General features: G+C 38.1%; 1 protein-coding gene across 11 annotated transcripts in view; it reads left to right on the forward strand.

Moving 5' to 3' along the window:
* KHDRBS2 (KH RNA binding domain containing, signal transduction associated 2) overlaps window positions 1-14709 on the forward strand; it is a 363971-nt gene that overhangs the window by 301354 nt on the left and 47908 nt on the right. For 10 of the 11 annotated variants that reach the window (XR_009966189.1, XR_009966187.1, XR_009966191.1 and 7 more), the window contains one exon: window positions 12868-12926. Coding sequence is in view for 1 of the 11 variants with exons in the window: in XM_062626121.1 (XP_062482105.1) it covers window positions 12868-12926 (59 nt within the window). In the remaining 10 variants the exon portion in view is untranslated. Of the gene's footprint in view, window positions 1-1374; window positions 7163-12867; window positions 12927-14709 lie in introns of those variants that run through there. The other variant, XR_009966196.1, reaches the window with a different exon arrangement.

Below are 14709 nucleotides of genomic sequence, written 5' to 3' on the forward strand. Positions count from 1 at the left end.
CACACTACCTGGCAGAAACAGTTCTGTTTTTTGTGAGCAGGTAGTTGGTATATTAGCAACAGCTTTCAGGGCTCTGGTTGGTTCACTTGTTCTGTCTTTTTTCAGTCTGTTTTTTTTTAAAAACATGGCTGCAAAATGAGTTGCTGAGCGGTTGCTTACTAAAGAAAGGAAAGTCTGTGACTCCCATCATAGGCTGGAAATAGACTTGCAAATATCAGAAAACCTGTAACATACTGACAAGATGAATAAATAATTCAGTGATAAAAGATAGATTAAAATAATGCAAAATATTACTGTTACATATGCCATCCCACAGCAACACAGGCCTTCTCTTTACATATTGTCATCTATGCTGTGACTGCAAGATGACATGGGTAAAGGGCATTTCTCTTGCCTGCCTGGACTCAGCCTCACTAATGACAGTAGTCCAATTTTAGTGTCCTGAAGCAATTCTTGGCAAGATATTTACTCTTAATCTTACAAATATTTTATGTAATGCCATAAGCAACAGTCCTCTGGACACACATTCCATGCTGATATGCAGATCACTTTAGGACAATGACTTCTTTCTAGTTTGTCAAACACACTGCAAACCCATCCCGCATCTGCTAAGCAAACAAGCAAACTTCTGTTTCTAATGCAGAAATACATATCATGTCATCTCTTCCTCTTTAAGTAGTTAATGGTAGTACAGAACCTAAATGGCATTAATATCACACACACACACACACAGTATGCTGGAGATTGGAAGGGACCTCAAAAGATCATCTAGTCCAATCCCCCTGCCAGAGCAGGAACACCTAGATAACGTTACACAGGAAAGCTTTTTTTAAGTGTTCGTCACCCTCACTGAGAAGAAGTTCCTTCTCAAGTTTAAGTGGAACCTCTTGTGTTCCAGTTTACCTATCATTGTTTGCCACTGAGTAGAGCCTGGCTCCATCCTCGTGACACTCCCCCTTTATATATTTATAGACACTTATAAGGTCACCCCTCAGTCTCCTCTTCTCTAAACTATAAAGACCCAGCTCCCTAGTCTTTCCTCATAAGGGAGATGCTCCACTCCCTTAATCATCTTGGTTGCCCTGCGCTGGACTCTCTCCAGCAGCTCCCTGTCCTTCTTGAACTGAGGGGCCCAGAACTGGACACAATATTCCAGATGGGGTCTCACCAGGGCAGAGTAGAGGGGAAGGAGGGACCTACTAACCACCGCCCTTCTAATACATCCCAGGATGCCATTGGCCTTCTTAGCCACAAGGGCACAGTGTTGGCTCATGGTCATCCTGTCGTCCACTATGTCTGAAATAAAGTTTTTAAATGATCTGAAGACTTACACACATTGTGCTAAGTAACTGCCAAAATGAAATTATCTTGCAGGACTGAAGAAGAGAGAAAGGAAAGATGCAGTATCAGAGAATTTCAAGTTGACTGGCACAGCTTTCATCTAACTGGATTATCTTTAATTCAAAAGATACGATTACCTGTGGTTTATACCTATAGCTATGCTGTCATATGCAAAGTCACATTGGGCTCCTGTTTCTCCATGCTAGGAACAAAAATATAATGAGAAAAACAAGTTTCAGGGCATATATGCTGCCTGTGTTCACTTTCCTCTATGGCAAATAGTTGCCATGACCATATCAATGTAGTAGTATTTCAGTAACTGTATGTTCATAGCAGCACCCATCAATTCAACCTGTAATAGGCTCTCAGATTCTGATTCACATTCTTGTAATGACTCAGCCCATTGAAAATTTCAAGAGCATATTCAACCATTGAGAATGAATGTACAGCAAGTTTCTGCCTTTGAAATAAACTTTTTTTTCCCCTGGTTATTCTTGTTTATTCTTAAGTTCATGCTGTCCACTGTACAGCTTGTGTTTACGGCTCCTTTTTCCGCAGTGTGGGTTCCTAGTACAGGGCATTTAGGAATCATTTATTTCTAATCTTGATACACAGGAATATAACATGGACAACAGTTCAGCACATGTCACTTATGTGGCTGTGGTGGGTTGACCCTGGCTGGACACCAAGTGTCCACCAAAGCCACTTTATCACTGCCCTCCTCAGCTGAACAGGGGAGTGAAAATATAATGAAAGGCTCGTGGCTTGAGATAAGGACAGGGAGAGATCACTCAACAGTTATTGTCATGGACAAAAGAGACTTAACTTGGGGAAATTAATTTATTACCAAACAAATCAGAGTAGGATAATGAAAAATAAAACCAAAACTTAAAAACACTTTCCCCCAACCCTCCCTTCTTCCCAGGCTTCTCTTTACTCCTGATTTTTCTCTGCCTCTTCCCCTCTCCCAGCAGTGCAGGAATGGGGGCTGTGGTCAGTCCATCACATGTTGTCTCTGTCACTCCTTCCTGCTCACACTCTTCCCACTAACTTTTCTAACCCAAGTCTTTCCCATGGGGTTCCTGCTCCAGTGTGGGTCTCCCACAGAGTCACAGGTCCTGCCAAGAGCCTGCTCCAGAGCAGGCTTCCCACAGGGTCACAGCTTCCTTTGATCATCCCCCTGCCCTGGTGTGGGGTCCTCCACAGGCTGCAGGTGGAGATCTGCTCCACCATGGGACCTCTATGGGCTGCAGGGGACAGCCTGCCTCACCATGGTCTGCACCATGGGCTACAGGGGAATCTCTTCTCTGGCACCTGGAGCACCTCCTGCCCATCCCTCTGCATTGACCTTGGTGTCTGCAGAGCTGTTTCACATATTCTCATTCTTCTCTTCTGGCTGCAATTGCTATTGCCAGGGGGGCTTTCCCCCTTCTTAAACATGTTTTCCCAGAGACAATACCACCATCACTGATGGGCTCAGCCTTCACCAGAGCAGGTTCATCTTGGAGCTGACTGGCATTGGCTCTATTGGACATGGGGCGAGCTTCTTGCAGCTTCCCACAGAAGCTACCCCTGTACCCCTTCTGCTACCAAAATCTTGTCACACAAACCCAGTACACTGGATTATGGTATAATCATTTCAGTGCAGAGACATGCTGCAAAATGATTTAGGAATAAAGCAAAGAATGTTTTATCCAGTTGAATCTCCAGGCATTATTTACATCAGCAGCCTCTATTTGCCTGAGCTACAGTTCATTTGGGCTACCCTTGTGTAACCTTCAGATACCAAGACCTTGCATCTACATCTGTTTCCAAAGATGAGGTCTTCACAGTGCTGTTAGAAAAGTAACGCTTTCAGAATAATATGCTTATGAAGACAACAGTACATAGTTTTTTTTGGTTCTTTGATGGACCCTACCTAGGGGACAATTCTCTCCAAGCTCCTTTTGGATTCAGCAAAAAGTCATGGCCCTGTGTTTCAGTAACAGGAAATTAGTATTAATATTAGAAGGGAGTGAAGTATGGTAACACAAGGCTAGGGTGCTTGATAGTCTCTGTCACTATAGCTTTTAAAACCACATTAGACATATTTCAGTAAAGATTCATATAAAATTATTTTGTGTGCTTGCACATAGATGTAAGGATCTAGGTGACATCTTAAGTCCCTTCTAGCTCTATTTTCTATTACCTTTTCCCTTTTTTTGTTCATGCATGACTAGGTTTACTTCAGGATAACAACACAGCATAATCTAATGAAGCTGTTTTGTTACAAATAAAAAGACAGTAATCCCATTGTCAAACTCCATTTTGATTCATGGGATCTTTATGACTGATAGAAATCCTTTTATGAACAATTAAAGTAAATCTTATATTTCAAGGACTGAAAAAGTAAATGTATTCTTATTGGAATAGGATACTGATTTTCACACATTTTTATTCTGTGTTAAGTTATAGTAAATAGTTCTAGTCCATTCCTTCAGGATGATCTCATAATAAAGATATTAGATCTTTATTTTTCATGTATAGCATTTTCATCTGCATACACAAATAAACACAAACAAACACAAACAAGACCATAATACATCTCATAGTACAATACAGTGCAGCACTGGATGAACTTTCTGGTTTGGAGTGTCTCCTTGTGCTGAAAAGGGGGAAATTTCATTGGGAAAAAAAAAAAAAAGCCAAACAACATAGATGCAAAATTATCAAGAGACTGAGGAGTTTCAAGTATTGATGTAGCCTTGTTACAACAGCTCCAAAGTACATACAACAATAGTGCAAATTACAATACAAAATCTGTTTTGTAAGTCTTCTCACTGACATATGTAGTCATGAGAAGAGTAAATAAGTTTTCCAAGATTATGCCATAATGAACTGTTATAAAACCTGATACTGTGGATGTAGGGGACAGAAAGCAGCAGCATTCTGATTGCTCATAGCTTTTACTGATGTGATAGTTGTTTAGGAGCCCCCGGTTTAGAGCCAGCCTTTGTCCTTGTAAGTAATGTAACATCATTAATTTGTTAGCATCACTGTAAAGTCTAGAAATCCAAGTAGGTGATCAGCACTTTACTACACTGCCGTTGTACAACTGAAAACCTTATCCGTTGTTCAAAGGTCTTAGAGGCAAAATAACTGAAATGCTTCTACCTATATGACAGAAATTACTGTTATATTCCATCATGTGCAGAACCTTTTTTGATACTTTTTTTAAGAGTAATTTCATTTGAAGACTTCTGAAAAATATAATTAGAACAGTTAATTGAGAAAACCACTGCTGGTAGCAAATGACTGTTGTACAGCAGGTATGTTCTGGTCCCTGTTTCTGGATTCAGGTCTTCAAATGACAGCTATTAGTTTCCTTACCTGCTGATAGACATTTGGGAAGAGGGAAGAAGCCTGGCAGACTTCTGGTAAGTCTGCCACTGTCTCTAGTGTATTTGTACTTACCACTTGTAGTGTAGTTTAGTATTCCCTGAGGTGCCCAGGTATCTACCCTCACTCCAGTTGAATCCCCAGCTATAATGCTGGGGGGGATGTTCCAAGGAAAAGATATCAGAAGTGCTCAGTAATAGTAAGTTCTTTGTCTATTGAATTGAATACCAAGGAAAAAGGTATTCAACATTTCTGAACAGTCTTAAAGACAAAGACATATTCTCTTGCTTAATGTCTTGCTGAGGAGCTTTAGTACAGAGCATCTCTCAGATTCACATGTTCAGGTGCATTCAGAAGGAAAACACTGAGAGAGGTCAGTGATCTTGAATGTGGAATAAGTGGAATAAATTATTAAAGCACTGATCAGATACCTTTATTTAATCAGTCAGTCCCACTGGTTTTGACTACTTGTGTTGTAGTTCCTTCAGACTAGTTATGGAGAGAATTGTCCATAGTTCAATGAAGTTCTATTATGTCCATAGTTCTATTTCGTCCTTAGTTTCAAATCATGGCTAGACAGGACTGTGAATTTATTTAGTAGATTTTCACATGGTTAAATCTTTTGGTGATACGATCAGAGATTTACTCATTTCTCTCACTATCAAAATATTACTATATAGTAAAATATATAGACATATAAATACAATCCAAGCTGCAACAGGTATAGTGGTTGCACTGGTTCCTAGTAAAAGGGATACTCATTTTTATTTTCCTTATGATGCATTCTCTCACTTTTTAACCAGTATGCATTGTATTTATACTTTGTCATATTTCATTTTGGCTTTGTGCTTATATCTACCTGTTCATAAATAAAGATTTCCTTGTATTTTATTTCCAACCTGTTGAAATCAATCAAGCCAGGAAGCCTAGAATATGACATTTTATGTATCTTCACAGCAATCCACTTATCACATTCGTCATCAGAAACTGTTTTCAAATGCCACTTCTCATTTATTTGATTCAATGAGCAAAATGGAATCAAATTTCATTACTTTGAAGTAGAAAAAAGTTTTCCTGTAAAACTAAATAGGATTCCTAAAATTCTGCATCATTCTCTTTGCAAATACTGTGTCTGCAGAAACTTCATATTATATTCTGAAATACTGAGTCATAGTTCTGTGTCTATGAGAAAAGTACAGTGGCATGGAGAATATTTGAACAGAAATGTCCGTGTGTCTGTGGTTTTTGCAAATAAATGGCAGATTGGTTTCTATTTAAGATTTTGCAAAAAGTTCAGAACCCAGAGCCATGTTGCAACTGTGATGTCTCGCCACTCCTTCGCTTATATAACTCTATAGGCTTAACTTTTTTTAATTTTAATTCAGATTTTTAGTAGTATTAAATCAAACATAGAAAAATGCTTGAGGAAGATGAGATCTAGTTTAACTTCAGGCATGTCATAAGCTACTGAGTAAATCCAGGGAGTATTTTAATGGAGACATTCTTCTCTGTTAAAAATACTGTATATACTCAAACTTGAGCTTTCAGAAAAAGGGAGATGTTATTCACTAAACTGTTAACCATAATATTCTATTAGTTCTAAAGATTTGTTTGGTAAGGAACTATATTTACAAATTAAGTCTGAATCCTACAAGAAGTTTCTTTATTCAGAAGACTTCTAATCTTTCCTATGGATATAATGCTCTGTTAAGTAGAGATGTTTCAGTGTAACTTTCAGATTCCTTGGAGGATTATTTCTTCATTCACACATTTCCATTATGAAATATTATGAAATATTATTTTATAAAAATTGCACATATTGCAATTCATGTGAATGAAAATCTAGGTCACCTGTCTTCCAAGAATTGTAATGCTTTGTGTAAATACCTTTTGTTTCATGCCCAGCTATGTGTTAAATCCTGCTAGCTCCTTCCCTTGTGTGGGATGGAGAAGCATAACAAATGCAGTCTCACATAAATGCAGTAGCATTAGACAGGATCATGTTAGCATAGTATTTGATTGTATCAACTGTTGATGTTGAAAGTTGTAAACTTCAAGGATTACTCAACAGAAATGATATACAGAAAGAGAAAAATAAGGGCAGATAGGAGACCACGACCTTAAATGACACATTTAAAGAAGTGTAAAAGAATGAGATTTGCCTACTAATGCTAAATCCCACCTCTGGGGATCCTTATGAATTATCCTGCATGTTAGTTCAGCTGAAGAATCTGTTACCTGAAGCTAAACCAGACTGGAATATATGTATAAGGAGTGCTAAAGTTTCGTTTATCTCTATTTGTCTGACGTAACGATGCTGACTGCAAGCAGCAGCAAAAGCCATGAATTCCTCTTCAAAGAGCACCAATCCTAAAATATAATATTGATTCACTCTCATGTTGTTGAGTGTTGTTGACTGCCACTCTCATGTTGTTGGAGCAAGTCCAAAGGAGGGCCCCGAGGATGATCAGGGGACTGGTGCATCTCCCCTATGAAGACAGGCTGAGGAAGTTGGGGCTGTTCAGCCTGGAGAAGAGAAGGCTGCGTGGATACCTCCTAGCAGCCTTCCAGTATCTGAAGGGGGGCTATAGGGATGCTGGGGAGGGACTCTTTATCAGGGACTGTAGTGCTAGGACAAGGAGTAACGGGTTAAAACTTAAGGGAAGTTTCGATTGGGTATAAGGAAGAAGTTCTTTACTGTAAGGGTGATGAGGCACTGGAATGGGTTGCCCAAGGAAGCTGAATGCACCATCCCTGGCAGTGTTCAAAGCCAGGTTGAACAGAGCCTTGGGCAACATGGTCTAGAGTGAGGCATCCTTGCCCATTGCAGGGGGGTTGGAACTAGATGATCTTCAGGTCCTTTACAACCTTAACTATTCTATGAACACAGAGAGGGAAGACTCTCAGAAGTTAGTTTTGCTTCTTCAAAGGCTAGGTTGGAAGTTTTTCAACTGTTTATGATGCTGAACCATGGAACTTCACTGGCAAGAGCTGAATCTCTAGTTTGGACCAATTGAGTGTTTCACAAAAAAAAAAAGACTGACTGGCTTCTTGTAATAGCTGAGTTACAACTCCAAGGTTGACCAAAAGCCTCTTTTCTAAATTGACTAGCTCTTTCCCAAACATTTCCTAATTAAAAAAATCCTGTAATATTCTGGAATATACTCTCACAGTTAAAAAGTACAACCAGAAAGAAAGAAAAATAAGGTACAATAATGTCCTTACAGAAAAAAAAAAAAAAAAGAAAAAAATCTGTTAAATGTAGCTCAACAGGTCTAAATAAAAGGCTTTCAGTTTCTTAGGACCTTTCTTTTCTTAGGTTCTTTTCATAGACTACAGAACACTTCAGCTATATGGATTCACATGTTAGTAGCATTTAAAGCAGATGAACCCTTTCTTGTGCCTTTTAGCTTTGGCTTTAGTGGGCCCATTTTATGTTTGTAACCACATTTTGTGCTTCACAGTTAAAGACTAAAAGTTAGATGCTTCTCTCAGCAAGTAAAAGCAAAGACAAAAAGAGAGAAAGGAAGAACAAAACAAACCCCCAAAATAATAAAAAAACAAAAATATGATGGGACAAGAAGTACTCAAATTCTTCAGTTCTTGCAAGATTCTGCTGCCTTATATCACAGAAGCTGTAAGAGCAGCCAGGGAACCAGATGGAAATGTTGCTAACCCAGGGTTTCTTGCCAGCAGCTTCCTGCAGGTGCAGAAAGAGATTGATCAAAGGCTAATGCAGTCTGTTCATGTTGAGATTTCCTGTGCCTAAAGCCATTGGTGAACATCACCTTTCCTGGAGGTGACTTGTTGACCAAAGAGTCACAGTTTTGTGGCTTCAATCTTAAATCTTTTGTTTGTAGCTCTCTGCTTAAACTGCCTTAAAGCACCATTCTCTACAGCCTTTTGGATAGCAAGTTGTGTGGTTTCCCATGGTGTTGACGCAGTCAAACTGGAATTCCTTTTTGCTTAGCTAATGTCAGTTTGGAAAAGTCCCAGTTAATGAGAGGTTAAAAGCCTATGTCAGCTTTTAAGGTTGCTGTTTAGATGCAGAGTCTCTGTATTTGAGTCTTTTCTCATATAATAGGTATCCAACCAGCTAATTCAGGTTGGAAGGCACCTCAGGAGGCCCTAATCTCTCAAGTAAGGAACATCTTTCCTGTTCTTTTTTAACTGGCTTTATCTGCATGAAGACATCACAAGTTTATGGACATTTTGATCCCAAATCATTAAAACTAACAGGTTCAAAAGTACTAACCAAAACCAAAAGTTAAACATAATTAGGTTATGATTATGAAGATTAACAGTATATTTATTATTAATTTCCATACCCACAGAATAAGAATGAGGACAAAATCATTGATCTTTGTTGCAAAGAAAATCATATGCATAGCGAAAAATTACATCAAGTTTCTCAGTCTGCAAGCCATTTGATATATAAAAATAATTAATTCTGAGATTCACAGTCACATGTAGATCAATTCTTCCATGACAGGTACATTTAGAAGGTTACTAAATAAGTCATGGCACATCAAGACCTTTATGTTTCAGAAATCTGGTGTTATGGTGCAGTGCTTTGAAAATTTAGAAGTAAAAGCTGAGAAGTTGTTAATGAGTTAATCTTACCTGCTTTATAAAATGTATTGCATCCTGCTTTCAGGTGGGTGCATGTACTCCAGTAAATTACACTTCTTGTTGCTTGAATGTAATGAATGCTAATGACAGATAATGGTGTCTTGTTTCCAATTAGCATTATCAAGAGAGACTGAGGTTTCTAGAGCTCATGATCACTGTATTTTCCAGGAACAGCCTGAGAACTTTAAAATTATATAAACAAGTTTTATTTATGCTGAATTTATTTGCTGATTGTTTCCTTTCACAGTTGGCCATAATGTGAACAAGCTACATCTCTCTGTAATTCAGTAATTTAAAAAAAGACCTTATGTACGTGAAGCCATATTCTATAACCTGTTTTTATTAAACATCATTCACTGTTCACTTTGCTAAAAAATACAGTAAAATGGTTACAAATAAATGAATGTGATAAATTACAGTGAATATTCAGAAAGGTTTAAAAAAACACACATTAATGGATAAGCAGTGTGACTCACAAAATGTGAGTTTAAATCAGGTATTTCATACTAAGAAACACATTTTCTTCACTTAGGTGTTGTCCTGAACAGTTTCTAGTATGAGTTGGCAAGAGACTGAATACCATTTTGGCTGAAATCTATGAAAATACATATTGTTCAGGGAAATGAAGTTGCAGCTCTTGGATCACTATCATGTTTTATGCAATGAATTATGTGTTTTCAGAAATATGTTAAGTATTGTGCTCACAGGCATCAAATATGCAGTGTATAACAAACCACTTCCTTTCTACACTTGCGATACAGCTTGTTTCTTATTATAATGGTTTGTGTATTTGGAACCTCGTATTCCGTCGATAATGTATTTCAGTTTGGAATGTTCACTGTGCAAGATTTTTATCTTACATCCTCATTGTTTGTATAACTGTGTGTTTTTCTCTAATAAAAAATGTGCAACAACAATAATATAACAATGAATCTTCACCTGCTCTTGCAAGTCTTGAGTTTTGCTGGATGTTATATTGCTGGTAATAGCTCATGGCCCTCCTCTGTTATGACTGAAAACAGGACAGCTGTTGATAACTTACTGGCCTTTGGATTGGGTCCCAAATGCACTCCTTTTAAAGCTGACTTGTGGATGCAGCCACTTTGTTTTGTAAAATATATCAGGAAGAAATATTAGCATCTTATCTGCTGACAGATGAGAGTTCTGGGATTCCTTCTCCTGTAACTCCACTCACTAGTCCAACACCCTCCTCTACCCAGCAGAGAAGGCAGTATGCCAAAATGCTGCTGCATGAATTGTATTACACAAGATTTTTCATAGGGCTGTCTGCCAGACATGGCTGGTATCTCATCTGTCTGTTCTGAACATTTCAAGTAGTTTCCTAGTTGTAAACCACAAGCTTTGTATGTATGTATGTATGACTAGATGCATGATTTAACCCTGGTGCTTCCAGCACTCTAGTTCACCTTACATAATCCTGTAATTTTTATTTAACTGGCTACTAGAGTCATTGCAAAATTGCACAGAAAGCTTAATATGATCAACAAATAAAAGATGCATTCTTCCTGTTTGTTTCTTGCACTACCTCAATAGGAGGATGAATGTATTTAATATATACATATACACATGCACAATATTTAATTTTCAAGCAACTGGATGGCTCTCATTATCCTGGAAGGCAATTCTCTGCAGTGATTATTTTCTACAGAGCTCAGCTGGCATTAGGAAAAATCTTTTGAAGTTTTAACTTCATTTTCATTCATGTCACTTCTATGACCACTTTCTGCAACTGCTTCAGCAAATGAATTTCATCTGCCTGAAATACTGACATGAGTGTACTATCCACTCATATAAATTGCTTGTGACTAAATTACTAAATTAATGCATAGTGATTACAGTTGCATTTTCAGTTAAAAAAAAAAAAAAGCACAAATACTTGTAGCTGAAAACTGACTGTGGGAGCTGTGCCTAACCAGTCAGGGGATAACATGTCCCAAATCAAAACAGCTTGAATGTCAGTTGCCAGATATGTGTTATCAGTGCTTTCAAGTGAGATAAGCATATGAATTATTCTCAGAAATTATTCCAAGAATAGTTATGGATAGCTTCTAAGTTTGAGAAATTAAAAATCTGAATACAGGCAGTTTGTGAACAAAGAAGGCAAAATTAGTTTAAGAAAATAATTGTTACAGATTGGTTGTTTATTGCATTTGTGAAATGTTTTTACTGGCAATCCACTGTCAACTAAGCTTCTCTTTCAAGTGTAAACTCATATTTTTTAAATTATAATCCAATATGGGAAATTGCCTGAGCAATACTGCTATAAATAATTCAATATTGAGCTGATTGCCTGCTTCTGTTCTTTTTGCAAGAGTCTTCCCTCACACAGTGTCCAAGCAAAAAGAAGCAAAAGTGACAACAAAAAATTGACAACAGGGAAAGTGTTATCTTTTCTGTTTGGTCCACTGCAGACAGAAGAAATAGAGTTCACGAAGGTTTTAAGTTTTTCTGAGCAGAGACTGATTCTTGTTATGTCTACCTGGTATCTGGTAACAGTAGTAGTCAGATCTTGAATTTGGTACCAGGTACCAAAACCACAGCACAAACTGTAACTAATAATAACAGTCAAGCAAAAATGTGAGTAATTACATTTCTGTTTCATTAGTTCTTAGAGGTCAAATTTTCTGGATGACCACTCCAGGTAGTAGCTGGGATTGCTGATTATCAGGATGCAGCTATGACCTGAAATCTTTTGATCACATGTTAATACGACCATACATAATTTTTGTTAATCGATTTGGAGAAATCTCCAGGAACTCACCAACAAAGTTTAAGTTGACAAGCAGGTACTCTTTATTGTGGCGCCAGGAACAAAAAGCAGTGAAAAAGTGGGTTGGAGATAATTAAGTCTGATTTTCCACTCCTTGACCCTCACTACTTTCAATATCCATTTTATTGATTATGCATTATATTGATTACTATATAAAACATTCAATGGGTGTCCAGTGACTGCATAAGGAAGAAGGCTGTGGAGAATCAGCTTTCTCTCTACAAGCAGTGGAAATACAGCTTCTTCAGAAGAAAAGCTGAAAACCTGTTGGTGTTTCCAGTAAAGATAAGGTTCCACATAATACAATAGACTCAGCTTTGGGGAAAACAAACTGTGCTGAGTTTGATCCTGCATAAGTGTTTGGAATTGCAGGTGAGATTAGCACCTCTTTGTCAGTTTAGCAATAGTGAATATTAAAGTGGGTGGTCTTTTTTTCAGACCTCATTTTTTCAAATCGAATTTCTGTCAGTGTTTGTGACATCTTCTAGGTTTAATTATTTAGGTCCAAATATATTTTATGCTCAGCAGATATGTGATATGCTCTACAATAGCTGTTATTGTCACTGATACATTTTCCTTCATGTTTTTCAAATTCTAACTAACCTGAAACTAGCTGGTCTATGCTATCATGTAAAAGTGTTAAAACATTTCATTTCTGTGCTCTGTTTTTGTTTTGAGTTGGTTACCTATCATAATAATGACATGTCTATCTGAATCTGTTACAGTGTGCCTGAGTATTATGACTACGGTCACGGAACAAGTGAAGAGGCTTACGACAGCTACGGTAAGGTCTATTCTGTCTTCAGCAAAAGTGTGAAACCAAAAGAAAAAAATCTGTCACTGATAACTCAAAAATTACTTCCCCATACTTGTCCTTCTTTCTTTGCTTTTACAAAGGCCAAGCAAAATGGATTTGTGTGTCTTTAGGGTGAATGAGTTTTGACTTGAAGTAGGACCAGAAAAGTGGACAGATCATAGAATTATAGAATAGTTTTGGTTGCAAAGGACCTTAAGATTATCTAGTTCCACTCCCCCCTGTCACGGGCAGGGTCACCTCACACTAGACCATGTCACTCAAGGCTCTGTCCAACCTGGCCTTGAACACTGCCAGGGATAGAGCGTTCACCACTTCTTTGGACAGCACATTCCAGTGCCTCACCACCCTCACATTAAAGAACTTCTTCCTTATATCTAACCTGAACTTCCCCTGTTTAAGTTTGAACCCACTGCCCCTTGTCCTGTCACTACTGTCCATGATGAATGGCCATGTTGACTGGCACCAGCCACCTTGTTGGCTTTCTTGTGCCTTAGCATGGTTTCCAGGAGATTCTGCCCCATGATCCTACCAGGCACAGAGGTGAGACTGACTGGTCTGTAATTCCCAGGGTCATCCATTTTCCCCCTCTTGAAAATGGGGGTTATATTTCCCTTTTTCCAGTCATCAGAAACTTCACCTGACTGCCATGATTTTTCAAATATGATGGCCAGTGGCTTAGCAACTTCATTCGCCAGCTCCTTCAGGACCCACAGATGGATTACATCAGGTCCCATGGACTTGTGTATGTTCAGGTTCCTAAGACGATCTCGAACCAGATCCTCTCCTATAGTGAAGGTCTTCATTCGCACACTCCAATCAATTTCAATCAAAATTACAAAGCAGATTAATCACAGTCACAGATCAGTTTAACAGCAACACTGAAGTTTCTGATTAGTACCTGAATATATTTCAGTGCTAATTTTCAGTCTGCTTGATGTGCCAACAATACTATGCATCTGCTACTGTCATATGCATCACTTCAACCAGCAAGTTTGAAATACAGACTTAATCAAAGTGGAAGGAGAAGGTGCTGTACTACCATGGGAACCTCTGATACACCAAGATAAAGGAATACCTTGTGCTACATGCAGCACTATGACTAGAGGGAGTGCTGTATTCTTTATATCTCCCTACTTAGTCTGTGTATGAGCTGGAATAGTTCCATGTCAGGGGAACCAAGGGCAAGAGAGGAAAAGAAAACGTTGCTCTGATGTGTACAGTCCATTTTCTAGGTCTGTTGATTGATATTAGTGACAATAGAATCTAGTGCATCTTTTCCTATCAATATTTTTTCAGTGCATTGTACCATCAGATCACGGCACAGTAAAACTTAGTTTGACATTTTCACTGAAATAAGAGGGCAAAGCTGACTATTGTCAGATTAAGACTGACCCTAGTATATTCAGCAGAGGTGTTATGCTTGATTTGCTACTAATAATAAAGTATCACAAGTTTGCATGGTGACTTCCAGGGCACTGTGAAAATCAGAGCTGCTGGAGTAAAAGTTGTAGTAAAGCGTTATATAAGGATTGCTGCTTGAAAGAAATAATTTTATTCATGCAGCTGTGAAGCAAATGTCACTGTAATGCAAAGTTGCAGTTTCCTTTGTACAGAAATCACAAGACACTGCTGAGACATTGTCAAAATCATTGCATTATATAATTAGAAATAAAAATGTTTTGTATAATCAGTACTCACAATACAGTTGGGTAGTATAATGTTCATTCAAGTACATTTTCAGTGTTAAAGA

Source organism: Pezoporus occidentalis, unplaced genomic scaffold, assembly GCF_034315485.1.
Source record: "Pezoporus occidentalis ecotype Australia unplaced genomic scaffold, CSIRO_AGI_Poc_V1 ctg29, whole genome shotgun sequence".
Classification (NCBI taxonomy): domain Eukaryota; kingdom Metazoa; phylum Chordata; class Aves; order Psittaciformes; family Psittacidae; genus Pezoporus; species Pezoporus occidentalis.